The 19,531-nt window shown below is 39.9% G+C and overlaps 1 protein-coding gene across 7 annotated transcripts in view; it reads left to right on the top strand.

The window, feature by feature from the left end:
* The window catches only part of Rbm6 (RNA binding motif protein 6), a 122,778-nt gene that overhangs the window by 72,478 nt on the left and 30,769 nt on the right, over positions 1 to 19,531 (top strand). For 6 of the 7 annotated variants that reach the window (XM_059268603.1, XM_059268600.1, XM_059268601.1 and 3 more), the window contains one exon: positions 15,071 to 15,145. In XM_059268603.1, coding sequence (XP_059124586.1) covers positions 15,071 to 15,145 — 75 coding nt within the window. Of the gene's footprint in view, positions 1 to 14,058; positions 14,153 to 15,070; positions 15,146 to 19,531 lie in introns of those variants that run through there. The other variant, XM_059268606.1, reaches the window with a different exon arrangement.

The raw sequence follows: 19,531 nt of genomic DNA, 5'->3' as shown, positions 1-19,531 counted from the left end.
GGAACTCACTTGGTAGCCCAGGCTGGCCTCGAACTCACAGAGATCCGCCTGGCTCTGCCTCCCGAGTGCTGGGATTAAAGGCGTGCACCACCACTGCCCGGCCAGAAGACAACTTTTAAGAATCATTTCTCCTCTTTTACCGTTGGCTTCCGAGGATCAAACTCAGGTTATCAGGGGTAGTGGCAAGTGCTTTTACATTGAGCCATCTCCTTCCTAATCTCTCCCTTTTTTTTTTTCCCCTAAGTATTAATGAACCTCTCTTCAGGATGGAATGCTTGAAATCAGATTACTACACAGCATCATCTTGTATGCAATTCATAATGCACTTTATTTCTCAGGAATTGTCAACACAGTTGACATAGAGTTTATTCTGTGTTTGGTTCCTTTCATTGCCAGCAGCATTAGAGGATTCTTTTCATTCTGTTCCTTTCATCAGACTATCATAGAACAGGCCTGGGAGTAAAGGTCAGTGATAGTAAAGTGTATGCCTGCCATGTACTAGACCCTACACCACTACCCAAACCAAGTTGTATAGTGTATATGCTAATGTACTTGTCTATTATCTTCCCACAGTAAAGCATACTCTTCTGTCAGGCAGTGGTGGTGCACACCCTTTAATCCCAGCATTTAGGAAGCAGAAGCAGGTTGATCTCTAGGTCAACTTAAATCTACAGATTGTTCCAGGACAGCCAGGGCTACACAAACCCTATCTCAAACAAATAAACAAAAACAAAAACAAAAACCATAATCTTCAGGAGAGGATTAGGAGTCACTGCTAAAGCCTCAATGCTTATTTTCTCAGAATATATTTGTTGTTTAACAAAGAATACATATCCTGACATGGCTAGCATGATCTGAGGAGATGAAGAATTATTAGGGAATGAGTAAGGATAATTTTTTTAATTTCTAAAAGTTGGACTGGGCCACATGGTAAAGGTACTTGATGCAAGCCTGATGATGAGTTTGATTCTCAGAATCCTCCTAGTAGGAGAGAACTGACTCCTGCAAGTTGTGAGTCCTCTGAACAACATATGCACACTGTGGCTACTGTGGTACATAGATACACACACACACAAATAGTAAATAACAAATAAAAATAAATAATTATGAATACATTTCTAAAAGTTGCCCCACAGAAGAAATAGAACACTGAATCAGAATCTCTTGGAAGGCATTATGTAAATTATTTGTAAATTATATCTTGACTGTCTTCCTGTAAGCTTCTGATTGGTTTATGCTGACACAGTCCTTCAGTGGGACTGAACACAGTATTGAGCCTGCATCAGAAAATCCAGATATATAGCTGCTTCCTCATATTGTTTTAAGTTCTCCATTTAATGGCTTCTTTTTTACAATATTTTATTGGACAATTTCATCTTTATAATCATTTAACATCTTAGAAATTTTGATAGTTTTTATACCAAAAAGATACCTTATTTACACCCTTTCGCCTACATACTGGAGATTGAACCCAGGGCCTTGCACATGCTAGGCAAGTTCTCCATCACTGAAATATATACCCAAGCCCTTCTCTAACAAATATCTTTTGAGCTTGGGGAAACAGCTCAGTTGGTAAGATGCTTGCTACAGGAGCTTGAGGACCTTAGGCAGGTTGATCTGTGGGTGTTCAAGCCTAGCCTTTCTACATAGTGAGTACCCAGCCAGGTAGGGCTGCATAGTGAGACTTCTGCCTGTAAAGCAAACAAGTTTTTTTATTTTTTGTGAGGCACATTCTTAGTTGTTCTGAGTGTTAATAGCTGCAGCTAATACTTTTTTTTAGTGAAATGTCTTTAGTGAAGGAATATCTTATCTACCTGTTAGTTTCAATTTCTGTCAAACCTTTGGCTGGTTTGTTGTTGTTGTTTGTGTATGTGTATTGTTAAAGTGGTACTGTCTTGGTTGGGTGAGAGATGGCTCACTGTGTAAAGGCACTTGCTGCCAACCCTTATGACCTGAATTTAATCCCTGGAACCCATATGGTGGGAAGAATAAACCAATTCCCAAGTTTCTCTCTGATCTCCACATGTAAACTGTGGTGCATGTGTGCTCATATGCAGATGTGTACACATACATAAATAAATAAATGATATAAAAAGGTTTTTTTGTTTTGTTTTGTTTTAAAGCTGTAGGTCAGCTGAGTGGTGGTGGAGCATGCCTTGCCTCTTGGGAGGCAAAGGCAGGGAGATCTCTGTGAGTTGGAGGCCAGCCTGGTCTACAGAGTAAGTTCCAGGACAGCCAGGGCTGTTATACAGAGAAACCCTGTCTCAAAAAACAAAAATAAACAAAAAAGCTATGGGTTCTGAGTCTCCCTGTGTCACCCAAACTGATCTCAAATGCCTGGGTTTCAGCAATGCTCCTGCTTCAGTTCTGACTAACTGGCCCTATATATGCATACACTGCTATGCTCAGCTTCCTTTGGCTGTTTTGATTGTAGTAGTTTTCATTTATCCAAAGGAACGCATTCTGCACTCAATAGGTATCTGAAGCCACAGATGAATCCTGTTTATAGTTTTCCTATATTTTGTTCCTACATAATACAAATTAATGACTTTTTCGTATTTTAACTAAGTACTTACTACTTACCTTCATAATTTCATGGATAAAAAATTTATTATTACACACTGTAGAAGTCACAATATAGGCTTTTTCCCCCTTTCCTTATTAAATTGAGAGCTTAACCTTTTTGATTAAAGATAGAACACACCTTTTAATCCTAGCACTCGGGAGGCAGGGGCAGATGGGACTCTGTGAGTTCAAAGACAGCCTGGTCTACAGAGTGAGTTTCAGGACAGCCAGGGATACACAGAGAAACCCTGTCTTGAAAAACAAACAAACAAAAAGCTCTTCTTTGCTATATTCAAATTGTGAGCATTATTTCTTCCACATATGTGCCCATTATTAACAAAGTAAGGACTATTGGAATGTTACTTAGAACTGTGATAATGAGATAGCACATCTTTCTACACTATACTACCTGAATGCACACAATCTCAGGAATCTAAGATAGTAATCTGATAACATGCTGCTACTAAATGATCAATGCAGTGTGAACAGTGTGAGTATGTCTCAGATCTGATGGAGCTGGAAAATGGAAAGTTTTATCATGCTACTCAAAACTGTATGTAGTTTAAAACTGATGAATTGTTTGTCTTGAATTTGTGTTTAATATTTTTGACTCCAATCTCAGGAGATCGGACACCCTCTTCAGATTTCCAAGGATATTGAACATGTGTGGTGCACAGACAGATGTGCAGGCAAAATACCCATATACACAAAATAAAAATAAAAGTTTAAAAGTAAAATTTTAAGCACAAAACGGGGCATAGTAGTACATGCTTATAATCCTACTACTGGAGGTGGAGGCAGAAGGATCAGGAGTTCAAATCCAGCTTTACATAGTAAATTCAAGCTTAGTGTAGGCTACATGAGACTGTGTGGGGTCCCCCCTCTTTCCAGTAAAAAAATAAGGGGGAGCTGAGGATACACTGTACAAATATGTGGACCTGAGTTTAGAGCCAAAGCACCTACAGAAAAAGTGGAGTGTGACAAGGGTGTACCTTTAATTTCAATACTGGGAAGGTGGAAACAAGCAGAATCTTGGATCTCCAGCCCAGCATAATCAGTGAGCTCCAAGGTAAATAAGAAACCATGTCTTAGAGCTAGGCAGTGGTAGCACATGCCTTTAATCCCAGTACTTGGTATGTGGGGGTAGTATGACTCAAATTGAAATATTTTGTTCCTTGGCCATCAATTGGAACCTGAAGTAGGATTCCTGGCCTCATCACTTGGATTCTCAAAGGACATCACAGATCTTGTTCCGTCAAAGAGCAGTCTAGACATAGGGGATAGAGAAGATCAATCAGCTAAACTACAGAATTGCCACAAGACAATATTTGATGTTTCCCTCAAAATTTCTGTTCTCTACTTCATTTCTTGCTCTTTTCCTTTTGTCCTGTTTATTTGCTTGTTCCTTTGTGACAGGCTTACAATGTAATGTAGACTGGCCTTGAACTCATGATCCTCCTACCTCAGCTTTACAGGTATGTGCCACTATACCTTGCTTGTATGTGATATACATACACATACACACACACCAGGTCACATGTAATTGTGTAACTCTCCTTTGCCTGAAGCTTGCTATGTAGACCAATCTGGCTTCACTTCAGAGATCCACCTGCCCCCTGAGTTCTAGAATTAAAAATCTGTGCCACCTTGTTCTTGTCTAGTTTTGGCTTTTGGGAATAGTTACTTTTATAAAATATTTGAACCATAACATAATCTTTGCATTGCTTTGGTGGGGTGGAGGGTGCAGGAGACATGGGACAGACTTGACTGCTAGACCCAAAAGAGTTCTATAAAAAGTATGCTTTTGTGGCCGGTTAGTGGTAGCACACGCCTTTAACCCCAGCACTCAGGAGGCAGAGCCAGGCAGATCTCTGTGAGTTCGAGGCCAGCCCGGTCTACAGCTCGAGATCCAGGACAGGCACCAAAACTACAGGAGAAACCTTGTCTCGAAAAACAAAAACAAAAACAAAAACAAAAGGAGGAAGCTTTTATTGTCAAGGAGCTGTCATATATTTGATTGCTTTGCAGTGCTGGGAATTGAACCTAGGGTCTTGCTTGTGTCAGACAAGCAAGCAGTCTACCACTGAGCCATGTATGCTTTCAACTCCAATATATCTGTTTTAAAAAGATGTTATAGGAGCTCGGCCTGTGACACATCCATATAATCATAGCACTTACATAAGGAGGTGGAGATAAAAGAAATCAGAAGTTCAAGACCAGCCTGGGTTACTAGACCAGTAAATAAATAGCTATTATTTTACTTTTATGGTACTTGAATGTACTAGTAACAGCCACTTGATAGCAACCGTTTACCTCACAGCAAAACACCTAAAGTAATTGTAGAAACTTTAAGAGCAGAACTATCACTTTGAGAGCTAATTTGGGAGCTCAGCAGTGCTTTCAAGAAGCGAGGTCTGATGAGCATAGTAGCACATGCCTGTAATCCCAGCTCTCAGGAGGCTGATGTGGGCTATATAGTGAAACTCTGTCTTTAAGCTACATCAACAACAAGGGCTAGAGAGGTGACTCAGTAGTTAAGAGTATATACTATTCCTGCAAAAGACCTGAATTTAGTTCCTACCACCCAACATCAGGTGGGTGGCAACTGCTTATAACTGCAGTTCCAGGGTCTCTGCATTCACATGCACAGACACATACACAATGAAAAGAAATCTTAAAGAATAACAGCAAAAGAAGCAACCTTTGATGACAGTCTCTGTAAACTCATTCTGGGTCCATTGCCTGTGAATTTCTTTAATCTTTTATCTTCAGCATCTTCAGAAACTACCTCATTGGTGTAGCAAATGTCATGAAGCAAAGAAAGCCTAGTTAAAAAGAAAATCTGTCTTTTCTACTATATATATATTGCTAACTGGCTCCGTAATCTTGGATAGGCTATTCCATGTGAATAGGTTTTACATATAGTCTACTCAGGAGAATCAAGTGAAGTTGAGATGATAGTTGTGAAGAATGACTTTGTAATGAATTGTTCTATAAATAAAGGTCATTATTTCCAGTCAATAGTGATAGTTCTCAGCCATCAGTGACCTCATCCTCTCATCCTGTGTTTGCAAGAAAAGTCAGCAAAGGGATTGTGATTTTTCAGTGTGAGTTACAATCACAAAACTTACATATTTTCTTCTTCTACTTACGAACCTCTTTCTTTCTCTGTGTACTTTAATGTTTAATGGAAAGGTCTTCTATGTTACGCAGCAATCATAGTCTCAGTGGTGGCAGTAGTCTTGTACTTCCCAGTACCTTAAGAATTCTTGAGGCTTGGTTACTAGAAAGTGGGGCATATCTTATTGCTATCCTGGAGTTCCAGCCTCCAGACAGCACAGGATTTGTTTAAAAAAAAAAAAAAATCCACAGTGTTAGTGTAAATTAGGCTTTTCTATCTGAGGGGCTTACACTCAAACCTGTTGATGGTTTCTTTTCTCTTTATTCTTTCGTGTTGGCTCCTCTTTGTTCTTCACAGCTAATATATACCCAACAGACTCTTTCGTGTTGAATATAGGAGTTACATTTTAAGGTCATATTCCAATTTTTAAAAGAATGATTTAAAAAAAAAAAAGAGTCATCTCGACAACACACATGTAATAAATCTTAACTTTCTAATTGGTAGGGAGTTAAACACTGTCCTATGTTATCAGTCAGACCTAGGAGAGAGGCTGTTACTGAGATTAAGATGCTTTGCACCTTTTTTTTGGGGGGGGGGGTCATCAGCCCAAGACTTTAATTTTCTCATGACTGCTTTTTTTTTTTTCACTTTTTTTAAAATTTATTTTTCTATTATCAGCTTGATACAGTATAAATTCTTATCCTAATTGTAAAATGTTTCATTGAGGCTTGCCCAGTAATTGAGTAAAACCAAAATTTATTATTAGCCACAGTCATCCTAGGGTCTCCCCTGCTATATAGCCTCCCTGGTTCTGTGGGTTGCAGTCTGATCGTTCTTTGCTTTATATCTAGAATCCACTTATGAGTGAGTACATACCATGTTTGTCCTTCTGGGTTTGGGTTACCTCTCTCAGGATGATATTTTCTTTCTTTCTTTTTTTTTTTTCCAAAGTTGAGGACGGAACCCAGGGTCTTGCACTTGCTAGAAAAGCGTTCTACTACTGAGCTAAATCCCCAACCCCAGGATGATATTTTCTAGTTCCATCCATTTGCCTGCATATTTCATGCTGTCATTGTTTTTCTCTGCTGATAGTACTCCATTGTGTATATGTACCACTTTTTTTTTTAAAGATTTATTTATTTATTATGTATACAGTGTTCTGTCTGCGTGTATGCCTACTGGCCAGAAGAAGGTGCCAGATCTCATTACAGATGGCTGTGAGCCACCATGTGGTTGCTAGGAATTAAACTCAGGACCTTTGGAAGAGCAGCTAGTGCCCTTAACCACTGAGCCATATCTCCAGCCCCCACATTTTCTTAATCCATTCTTCAGTTGACAGGCATCTAGGTTGTTTCCAGGTACTGCTATGAACATAGTTGAGCGTGTATCTTTGTGGTATGATGGAGCATTCCTTGGGTATATGCCCAAGAGTGGTATGGCTGGGTCTTGAGGTAGATTGATTCCCAGTTTTCTGAGAAACCACCATACTGATTTCCACAGTGGTTGTTCAAGTTTGCATTCCCAGCAACAGTGGAGGAGTGTTCCCTTTGCTCCACATCCTCTCCAACATTGACTGTTACTAGTGTTTTTGATCATAGCCTTTCTGACAGGTGTAAGGTGGTATCTCAGAGTCGTTTTGATTTGCATTTCTCTGATGATTAGGGATGTTGAGCATTTCTTTAAATGTCTTTCAGCCATTTGTGATTCTTCTTTTGAGAATTCTCTGTTTAGCTCTTCAGCCCATTTTTTAATTGGATTGTTCAGTATTTTGATGTCTGGTTTCTTGAGTTCTTTATATACTTTGGAGATAGTCCTCTGTCAGATGTGGGGTTGGTGAAGGTCTTCTCCCATTCTGTAGGCTGTCTTTTTGTCTTATTGACCTTGTCTTTTGCCCTACAAAAGCTTCTCAGTTTCAAGAGGTCCCATTTATTAATTGTTGTGCTCAGTGTCTGTGCTGCTGGTGCTGGAAGTGATCTCCTGTGCCAGTGTGTTCAAGAGTACTTCCTACTTTCTCTTCTACTAAGTTTAGTGTAGCTGGATTTATGTTGAGGTCTTTGATCTACTTGGATTTGAGTTTTGTGCATGATGACAGCTATGGATCTATTTTTAATCTTTTACATATTGACATCCAGTTATGCCAGCACTATTTGTTGAAGATACTTTCTTTTTTCCATTGTATAGTTTTGGCTTCTTTGTCAAAAATCACTGATCATTAATATCCGACAATATCAATGGTCTCAACTCACCTGTAAAAAGACACAGACTAACAGAATGGATAAGAAAACAGGATCCATCCTTCTGCTGCATACAAGAAACACACCTTAACTTCAAAGACAGATACTACCTCAGAGTAAAGGGCTGGGAAAAGGCTTTCCAATCAAATGGACCTAAGAAACAAGCTGGTGTAGCTATCCTAATACCTAATAAAATAGACTTCAAACTAAAATCAATCAAAAGAGATCAGGATGGACATTACATATTTATCACAGGAAAAATCCACCAAGATGAAGTCTCGATTCTGAACATTTATGCCCCAAATACAAAGGCACCCACATTCATAAAAGAAACATTACTAAAGCTTAAATCACACATCAAACCCCACACATTAGTAGTGGGAGATTTCAACACACTACTCTCACCAAAAGACATATCTACCAGACTGAAACTTAACAAAGAAATAAAGGCGTGCTGGGATCGAGAAAAATGGGCCTTGGGGGTTCATGTTCCTGGAGTTATGTCCATACTAGTGGATGCCCACATGCTCCAGAAGAGAATTTGACATCGCTGCTGCTGTTGTTGCTGTTATATCAGTGGCAGCCACAGCTGCTACTGTTTCTGGGATTGCCATTTCATAATTTGTTACTACAGCTAGCACAATAGAGACCCTCCCTTGTTCTAATTGTTAGTCTTGGTCCACTAGGAGTTCTTGGTTAAATCGGTGCTGTTGGGCTCTGTTTCTTCGGGAGCAGCTTAGTCAAATCAGTGTTAGTAGGTTCTGTCTCTGGGAGCAGTTGTTCCCAGTTGGTGCACGGTGTGCTTATGATTTCAGTGATTGTTAGGTTCATAGGGTTTTGTTTGTTTGTTTTTTGGTGGGGGAGTAGGGAAAGGTAGCTGTCTGGTCCCTGGGACTCCGATGGGTAGGACCTAGAGGCTAGAGACCTGATCTGCCAGTCCGGAGATGGGGGCTTACCTGTTCCCAGTGGGTATAGTGAGGCTTATGATTCTGGTGATCTGGTTCGGTGGCTGGGAGGCACCTTCTTTTGTGTTCTCAGGTCACGTTTTGCTCATTCGTCAACTCCTCAGCTGATCTTGTTTACTCAGACTGCAGACTGTAGGATTCTGAATCCTCTCCCGAACGGATCTCAGCTGAGCAGGTTGTTTAGTAGGGTAATCTCACCAACACCTCCAAGTTGTTGGGTTTAGTAGGATCGGCAGCTGGGCCCTGGGTTGGCCTCAGACTGAGTGTTCCGATCCGTTCTAGTTGCGTCCCACGGAGATGTCTCCTTCCCCGGGTGCTGGGATTAAAGGCCTGTTTCAAGCTCTGAATCTCCTTGTTTTCACTAAGTCCTCAGTGGATAAAAGCTCAGTTTCTGGTCTTTATTACAACTGCGTCTCGGCCGCCGCTCTCAATGCTTTGCACCTTTAACCTTGGTTCAACAAGTCAGACAGCTGGCTATTTGTCCTTGTGAACTGAACTGCATTTCCTGGGAACAGTTTATTTAAAAACCCATTAGTAAGGCACCTGGTCTAATCTGAAGTTACTTTGAAGCTTTAAATTAGCTAATGGTATAAAGGCTGTCTTAGAGCTGGAAATATAGCTATTTTCCTATGTCAGCCTGAGCTATGATATAAAACAGGTCCTAAGCGTCTCACAGTCCTTGTGGAACAATAGGCCTAGTTATGAAAAATATCCTGGTGTTGTTTTTATTCATCAAAATTATACAGCTTAGGAAGAAATCTTTTTCCTGACAATCCACAGATATAAATGTGCCCATTAGATGGAAGATATTCATGAGATGAACACATTACAATATAGGCAGTGGGAGGCTCCCCACACCAAATACATAGTAACAGCAAGCTATCAGTGCAGTAGAGAGTGAGTTGTTGATTTGCCAAATCAGGCATAAGTATGTATGCCTTTTTGCGGCTTCTCATTAAAACTCTTGGAAATATACTTTGGAATACCTACATGTGATTTTTGCCAAGTGAGGGTGCACTGGCTGGTTTTGTGTATCAGCTTGTCACAAGCTAGAGTCATCAGAGAGGAGGGAGCCTCAGTTGAGGAAATGCCTCCATGAGATCCATCTGTAAGACAATTTCTCAATTAGTGATCAATGGGGAGGCCCCAGCCCATGGTAGGTGGTGCCATCCCTGGGCTGGTGGTCCTGGGTTCTATAAGAAAACATGCAGAGCAAACCAAGAAACAGCATTCCTCCATGGCCTCTGTCTGCATCAGCTCCTGCCTCCAGGATCCTGCCCTGTTTGAGTTCTTTTCCCAATTTCCTTCAGTGGTGAACAGCAATGTGGAAGTGTGAGCTGAGTAAACCCTTTCCTCCCCAACTTGCTTTATGATCATGGTGTTTCGTCATAGCCATACCAACCCTAACCAAGACACAGGACTTTGGACTTGAGGAGGATATGTGGTTTTTAGTTTAATATAAACTGTAGAAAAGGTATGTCTTGGATTTTACTTTTAAATACATGATATTTGGGGTGGGGGTAGGGACCGCACATTCAAGACAGTTTCTCTGTGTTGTTTTGGTGCCTGTCCTGGATCTCGCTCCGTAGACCATGCTGACCTTGAACTCACAGAGATCCTCCTGGCTCTGCCTCCCCAGTGCTGAGATTAAAGGCGAGCACCACCACTGCCTGGCACATAATACTTCTTTAGGAACTAGGCTACCATGTTTAATTAGACTAAAGGCCTTCATAGTACCTTTGCTTTTTTAGCTTAGTGATCTTTCACATGATGAATAAAAATTCTCTAATATATGAAAATGATAGATAATAGACAATTACAAGTAGAAAACCACTAAAAATGATTGTATCATTCTGTTAGTTTACTAATTCATCTCCCTACAGGTTACTTCCCTAGGAGACACTGGCAGAATTCTGCTCGGATATCTGGAAAGGGGCTGGCAGGATTGGGGAGGGGTGTAGTGCATAGATCTTACAATTATACTTTGTATATTTGAGCTACCCGTGTTTGATGATAATTGGGCAATCAAGCCATAGATAACCCTGATTGTTTTTGTTTAAAATTTTCCCATGACTGTTCTTACTAGAACAATTGGCTGTTCTTCAATAGAAATATTAAAACCATTTCACAGTCTTTAGCAGTTTCATTGTAGCTTGATATCTAGTGTGTGCAGATTGAATATAAAGGCTGAAAAAATATATAAAGGCTACTTGATCTGTAGGAGAAGATGAGGAATCATTGCTTTTAAGCTGAGCTTGTTGGCACATGCCTGTAATTCCAGTCCTGTGTAAGTAGAGACCTGAGAACTGCTGGAAGTTTAGGCAAAATGAAAACTAAGTTAAGTGTGGTAGTATATGCCTTTATTCCCATCATTCAGAAAGCAGAGATAGGATGATTTCTCTAAGTTCCAGGCTAGCTAGAGCCACACAGTAAGACCCTGTCTCCAAAGAGAGAGAAGAGAGGCCACTTTTGAAACATATGATACAATCTCAAAGTTGGCATACCTATGAGGACTCCTGATAAGGGTAGAATAGTTCATTCCTGTGATAAAAAGTTATCCATTGAAGCTGCTGAAGCAACATATTTGTCTTTTGAGAATTATAAAAAATATCCCTTGACTTAGAAATTTCTAAATCTACTGATACCTCCAAGTGATAAATTCAGAATATACAAATTCACAGTAGTGCTTTGCCTGATGACTGTTGTTCACTGTTCAAATGACACACCTCATGTTTTGGGGGTTGGGTACATAGCTGTGTACTCTGAAAGTGATATCTCCCTCCAGGGGTACTGTATGTCAAGCGTTCTGGGCCTCTGAAAATGATTCTATTCAGTCCTCTGTCTACGTAACAAAAACTTATTAAGCTATATTAGCTACATGTTTGGTGCTGATAAAAAGCCAGCAAGGTTTAGTGTGGAATTTTAAGACATAGACTAGCAATTTAACAACTAACACAGTGTTATCAGATAAAGATTCTGGCTGGGAGTAGTGAGATACTTCTTTAATTCCAACACTAGTGAGGCAAAGTCTGGTGATCTCTTGAGTTTGAGGCCAACCTGGGTCTAGCCAGGACTAAATAGAGAGACCCTATTTTTGAAAGCTTAGTCTCTAAGACTGAAATAGTTTGTGAAATGTTCTACTTGACAAACTAGTAAGGTGAAGTAGTGAGTATTTGACCCCATCTTGTTGCACCTACTGATACTAGTCCTTTTTTGAGAATTTAGTGTTCAAAGAAATCAACATTTTAATCACTTTTTAATCTATAATAGGCTTTTTACATGGACTAATTAACATAATCTTTACCATTATCTGGTGAGTTAAAAATTGTTAACTGGGTGGTGGTGGCTCACCTTTGATCCCAGCACTTGGGAGGCAGAGGCAAGGCAGATCTCTGTGAGTTCGAGGCCAGCCTGGGCTACAAAGTGAGTTCCAGGAAAGGCTCCAAAGCTACACAGAGAAACCCTTTCTCAAAAAACCAAAAAAAAAAAAAAAAAAAAAAAAAAGAATTGTTAATCCCTGGCTAGGCAATTGTGGCTCATGCCTTTAATCCTGACAGAGGCAGAGGCAAGCGATCTCTGAGTTCAAGGCCAGCCTGGTCTACCAAGTGAGTTCCAGTGACAGCCAGGGATACACAATGAAACCCTATCTCGAAAAAACAAAACAAAATTAAAAAAAAAAAAGAATTGTTAATCCCACTTTACAGATGAGGAAGCTGAAAAATAAAGATGCTGACCTTTCTGAAGATCTTGGAGTAGAGGCAAGATTCAAATTTAGAGAGCCTACTCCAGAGTCCACATTGTTTTAGCTCTTCTTTTTTCCTCTCTTTCTTTTTTGTTTGTTTGTCTGTTTTTGTTTCTCTTTGTAGTCCTGGCCATCCAGGAACTTGCTCTGTAGACCACCAGGCTGTCTTCGAACTCTCTGAGATTCACTGCTTCTGCCTCCTGAGTGCTGGGTTTAAAGGCCTGGCTCCTGAGTGCTGGGATTAAAGGCATGCACCATCACCACCTGGTGTTTTAGCATTTTGTTGTTGTTGTTGTTTTGGTTAGGTTTTGGTTTTGGTTTTTACATTTAATCAAGAGACAGAGTGAGCCAGGCGTGGTGGCACAGGCCTTTAATCCCAGAGGCAGGCAGATCTCAAGGCCAGCCTGGTCTACAAAATGAGTACCAGGAGAGCCAGGGCTGTTACCTAGAGAAACTCTGTCTCAGAGAAAGAGAGACAAAGAGACAAAGTGTATTAGTGGGTAATGTGACATGGAGTGCATGTAGAAGTCAGAGGACAACTTGTAGGAATCGGTCCTCTCCTACTATATGGGTCCTGTGCATTGAACTCAGTTTGTCAGGCATGGTGGTAAGCACCTTACATACTAAGCTATGGTGCCAGCCTGGTTTTGTGTTTTTGTTTGTTTGTTACTGTTTATGTATTAATACTTTTGGAGGGGCAGGGTCTTACTGTGTAGCGTTGGCTGGCCAGGAACTTGCCTGTAGATCATGCTGGCTTTGAACTAATAATCCTCCTGCCTCTATCTACTTCCTGAGTTTTTGGAGAGCCCATGCTTTCCCAAATGAGATGCCCTGTCCTCTGATTTGGAAAGGTGTTACATTTACTAGTTTTTCCTTTGTGGATAGAGCATAACAGAGAAGTTCGACCTTGACTCTTCCTACATACAGATCTCTTTCCTGATTGACTCCTGAGGATAGATTGATTACCTGTTCCTAATACCAAGCACAAGTTGGTGAATAAGTGAGCCAAGAGGCCCTTCTCTAGAGACCTAAATGAATCCTATGCTGACATTCACCAACTGGTCATCCGGCCTCTCTAAAAGTGGTTTCTTATCTGTAAAGTAAAAATATTACTTCATGGGATCATTTAGGGGATTAAGCAATATAATAAACTTAGTTTCTGACTCTGAGTAAGTGCTTAGTAAATGTTAGCAATTTTTATTAGTATTGTTCTTTAGCTTGTAGAGCAATACTGAAGCAGTTTGTCAGAAACTACATTCTAAGACCCAATTAGATGGGCAGTTTTCCTTTGGTTTTATTTAACAAGACAATAATCATATTCTATGTATTTCTCTTGACTCTTTTGGTGCGAAAAGCAGAGAGGTAAAGCATTATTTGACAGATGTATGGATTCAAGCAAGAAACTGAGGTCCAATTGCAAGGAAATGACTTGTATAATTCTGAGCCCTGTCTGAGGAGACACAGAGGACCCTAGAGGGCGGAGAATGAACACAGCGCAGGGGCTAGTTCCAGAGTCACATCTTCGGTTAGTTCACTTACCAGTGTGGGTGAGGGTGCCCTCTCAGCAAGCAGAGACCCCTCCCCCCTTCTGCTCTAATATATCTACTGGCTTGTGTTTATTAAAACTTTTTTTAATGTGAAGTAGAATTTGTGACTTGTCTAAAATAGGCAAGGAAGCTCTATAACTAGAGACTTATTGAGACCCCCTTATCCTACCCGTTCCTGTGCCAGATTTTGCAAAGACTTATTTGCCAATTGTTGCTCCTCAGACTTAGAGTTTGCTCACTCTGTAGGCTCCAAATCTGTTTGGTGATGCTGCTGCCGCCGCCGTCGCCGCCACCGCCACCGCCACCGGTGTTGCTGCTACTGGCTAATCACAGTTTGCTGATATAAGAATATGCTCTGCTGTGAAACTTTCACCTTCCTCCTTTCTTCCTGTCTTTGGTGTTGTACTTCTTTCTCCTGGTGCTTTTGCTGTACAGCCAGTATTCCAAAGAAATACTGTAGACACCCAAGTCACGAGTGTATTACTTCTCCAAGGAGATGTGTTAGCCATAGAAAAGAGGGTAATTTAAAGAGAACCTATGCCTCTGTGCTTAATAGTGTTTGGGAGCAAGGGATAAGGCACTTGCTGGAATTCAGGAGAGTGTTCAACAAGACCTGGAAAAGGAACTGGGCATAACCTGCCCAAGGACAGTACCCCAGCCTCCTGGAGCCCAAGGCTGAAGACAAGTTTTACCTTCTCCCACCCATTTCCCTAAACTTAAGCTTGCTTTGCCACACTGTCCCAAGTCTGTGGCTTAAAGCAGCCATCTCACATATTGGTGAATATTCATACTTTTCATAAAATGTTTCAGCTTGGAGACTGGAAAGGCCATCTGTGTCTTCCTGTCTCTGTTACTCTAAGGGTTTTAGTTAATGTCTTTTGTCTTTCTTTTTACAGGGAACTCTAATGATCCGTGACAAAGAGGTCACTCTTGAGTATGTACCAAGTCCAGATTTTTGGTACTGCAAACGAGTAAGTACTAAAAACTCTGCTTTTAGAAATAAGAATCCAGAAGCAGTATTCTAGTTACCACCTAGCCCACTGTTTCCTTGGATTGCGCTCAATAAAATAGTCTTTAAAAGAAAAGAAATTAACATTCCACATCTCTGTGTCTCTGGGTATGCTGCCTATGAAAATTGTAAGCTATACTTCTTATTGGAGGTATTATTGCGATGAGTCTGAAAATGTAATTTCAGTTTTTATTGCTAATAGTTTAAAATTAGTTACAAGGTATGCATGGTAGTATACACTATTAATCCCAGCAGCACTTGGGGAGGTAGTGACAGGTGAATCTCTGAGTTTAAGGCCAGCCTGGTCTACAAAATAAGCTCAGGCTAGCCAACATTACACAATGAGACTTTGTTTCAAAAATAGCTATACGGGAAGACTGGAGAGACTAGACGGGGGTCAGGGAAAGGAGGGGGAACTCTGATTGGAATGTAATATATGAGAAAAGAATTTAAAAAAAACTATAATAAAAAATTTATTACACACCAAAAAAAAAAATTAAAAAAATATATATAAAGTTTATGGAAGCATGATTCATTTTGTGTGTGTGTGTGTGTGTGTGTGTGTGTAACCTGGGGAGATGACTCATTGGATAAGTAAGAAAACCTAAATTCATATAAAACCTAGATATGGCTGCTCTTATAGTTTGCCTTTTATTGCTGTGATAAAACACCATGACAAAAGCAATTTAAGGAGGAAAGGGTTTGTGTGTGGTTTGAAAGAAAATGTCCCCCATAGGAAGTCGCATGTTTAGGAAGTGTGGCTTTGTTGGAGTAGGTATGGCCTTGTTGGAGGAAGTGTGTCACTGTAGGGATGGGCTTTGAGGTATGCATCCTATGCTTAAGCTACACCCAGTGTGGGACACAGTTGACTTCCTGTTTCCTGCAGATCAAAATGTAGAACTCTCAGCTCTTCCTCCAGCACTATGTCTGTCTGCATGCTACCCAGCATGGTGATAATGGACTAAACCCCTGAACTATAAACTAGCCCAAGTTAAATGTTTTCTTTTGTAGGAGTTGCCATGGTCATGGTGTCTCCTCATAGCAATAGAAACCATAATTAAGACAGTTTATTTCATCTTTCTTGCAATTGTAGTCCACTGTGAAGGGATGTCAGGGCAGAAATTCAAGCTAGAAACTTAGAGGCAAAAAGTGAAGTGGAGGCCATGGAGGAGTGCTGTTTACTAGTTTTCTTCCATCTTACTCAATTTTTTTGTTTTGTTTGTTTGTTTTCCCAAGACAGGGTTTCTCTGTGTAACAACTCTGGCTGTCCTGGAACTCAAGCTGTAGACCAGGCTGGCCTTGAACTTAGAGATCCACTTGCCTCTGCCTCCTGAGTTTTAAGATAGGGTCTCACTATGCAGCTCTGGCTTGTAGGAATTGTCTGCCTCTGCTTCCCAAGTGCTGGGATTATAGGCATGTACTACCACACCTGGCATATTTAGTTGTTTGATCTATTGAAGTGTTTGGATTGTATTTGTTTTATGGTGCTGGGGATCGAACCCAGGACCCTACCATAAAGTTACATCATGAGCCTCTGTTAATTTATTTTGTGTGCAAACTGGTTTTTGGCATTTGGGATTGTCAGTTCTCAACAGTACCATTTGAAGAAACTGTTTCACCAGTTGAATTGTCTTGACACTCTTATCAAAAATCCATATAGCTATAAATGTATTTTAGATTTCATGTTTATTCATAGTATCAATTTCATGTTTATTCATAGTATCAATACTGTAGTTGTTGGTGCTTTTTGTTTATTTGTTTAATTGGTTGTTTTTTTATTTTGGTTTTTGGTTTTTGAAGACAGGGTTTCTCTGTGTCCTGGAACTCACTCTGTAGACTAGGCTCACCCAGAACTCTGAAACCCGGCTCCCTCTGTTTCCTGAGTACTGAGATTAAAGTTGTGCACCACCACCCCCATCTGTGTTATTTCGATTTATCATAAAACTAGTAAAATTTAGAAAGGAAGTATGAGTTTCTGTTCTTCTTTTCAGTGTTGTTTTGGTTAGTCAGAGTCTTTTGCAGTTCGATATTAATTTTGGAGTCTGCTTTCCATCTATGCAAAAGGACCCTTGGGGGATAGTGGGATCATTTAGTGAGTAAAGAAGCTTGTTCCTCAAACTTGACACTTGAATTCAGTCCCTAGAACCCACGTCAGTTAGAGAATTGTCTTCACAAATTTCTCTGCTGACCTCCACATGCATGCAATGGCACATGTTCTGACATATATACATTGTGTACACACATACACATGATAATAATAAATAAATTTAAAAGCCATTTTAAAACCATTTTAACATTTTAGGAATGTTATTGTAAAGTTTTGGACCCCTCCCCATTTATACTATCCATATTTTAATATGCGTTGTTTATTTAAAAAGAAATATTTAAAATTTCATTTTCTAATAATCAGAAGAAAGTAATTCTAATACCTGATATCAGAATTACAGTTTTTGCCAAGACTATTGCTTAAAAGAAAAGAATGGTTTAGTTGTATCACAAGTTACTTGTTCCATTAACTCTCTCAGAAGTATTTTACACATTCTGGGCTTCTTAGAATGGTAGAGGTGTTGTCCCAATGTATGCAGACTTTAGCATGTTATAGACTGTTTTTTGTTTTGTTTGTTTGTTTTTTTCAAGACAGGGTTTCTCTATGTAGCCCTGGCTGGCCTGGAACTCGATCTGTAGACTAGGCCTTGAATTCATAGAGATCTACATGCCTCTGCCTCCCAAGTACTGGGATCAAAGGTCTGTGCCACCACTAACAGCATAGATTATTTTTAAATGTCATTTGGTGATAAAAGGAAATGGAGTATTAGTATTTAGATGAACCTTAGAAATGTTATGTCGAAGAAATGATCATATATTGTACAATTTTATGGGTCTGGTGTTAACGATGGAAAATAACTTCACTAGGTTTCTTTGGGAATGATGAAAATGACTTTAAGCAGCAGTGGTGGCGCACGCCTTTAATCCCAGCACTCGGGAGGCAGAGGCACATGGATCTCTGTGAGTTCGAGGCCAGCCTGGGCTATAGAGGACAGGCTCCAAAGCTACACAGAGAAACCCTGTCTCGAAAAACAAAACAAAACAAAACAAAACAAAAAAAATGACTTTAAATAACATTATGGCAGTGGTTGCACTACACATTTACTAAAAACCATTGAACTGTACACTTAAAATAGATAGTACTTAACTATGCCTGCCTACTGAATTAAGATCCTGACCCCACTGTTTACCATCTGAAGTATTTTGTGCTCCAACTGTGCTGTCATAATAAACAGACTAATTATAGAAACTTACAATAGCAAGCACATTCTTCACTCACATGTCAAGAGCTTTGGTTCTTCTCATTCCTGGATTTAGGCTAAAGGATACTCCAAGCCGGGCGGCGGTGGTGCACACCTTTAATCCCAGCACCAGGCAAATCTCTGTGAGTTCGAGGCCAGCCTGGTCTACAGAGTGAGAACCAGGACAGGTACCAAAACTACATGGAGAAACCCCATTTCAGGGGAAAAAAAAAAGTCAGATAAAATATTATCCCGTTATTTTCAGAAAGATTAGACATTATCTCAAGACAGAGAAGAAAGGAATATAGAGCAATGATTTCCCAAGTACAGAATCTCTGTTTGGTGTCATGGACAAACCCCACAAATGGACAGTAGTATCAGGACATAGTGTCCTGAATGTAATAAATCAATACAATTAATATAATTAATGAATGACATAAATATAATTATTGAATGAAAAAAAAGGATAGTCTCCAGTGTGAGATTGTTGTCAATTTTTTTGTCCTATTCAAATATATTAGTTTTTGTTTTATATTTTATTTTATTATTATCCCTAGGAAGCCTGTTTGTTTTCTAGTGAGAAACAGAAGTGGGGGGTGAATCTGGATGGGAGGAAAGGTAGGTGTTATGCCCGCATCATGAGCCCCCCAGAGATCACCAGGTGGAGTTGCCCATTGCTGTGCCCATTGTCTTCTTGGAGACCTTGGGAGTCACTGCTAGGATCTGAGAGTCTCTGTCTGTCATATAAGTTTAAATATCTTAAATACCAACTTCAGCAAATCTCTGAAGTTTGAGAACTTGAGCATTTGTTTTTAGTTATGTGGTTTAGGCTATACCTTGAAAACATTGACAAAAACAGTCAGAAGCAGAACTAAAGGAGTTAAAAAGCAATGTTAGCACATTTGAATATTTTCCCAGAATTATGGACATTGATAGATTAGATCTTTGTTTTGAGGCTACCTATGTAGCCTTCTGATTATTAACCTTGTGTTAAAAGTTTTGAGTTAATCTTTTTGTTACAAACATTTTAGATATTTAACTATGTCCAATAAATTTATAAA

Source organism: Peromyscus eremicus, chromosome 7 (genome assembly GCF_949786415.1).
Source record: "Peromyscus eremicus chromosome 7, PerEre_H2_v1, whole genome shotgun sequence".
NCBI classification, from domain to species: Eukaryota; Metazoa; Chordata; class Mammalia; order Rodentia; family Cricetidae; genus Peromyscus; species Peromyscus eremicus.
Note: the sequence above shows the minus strand (reverse complement) of the source record. Positions and strands in the feature narration are given on the sequence as shown.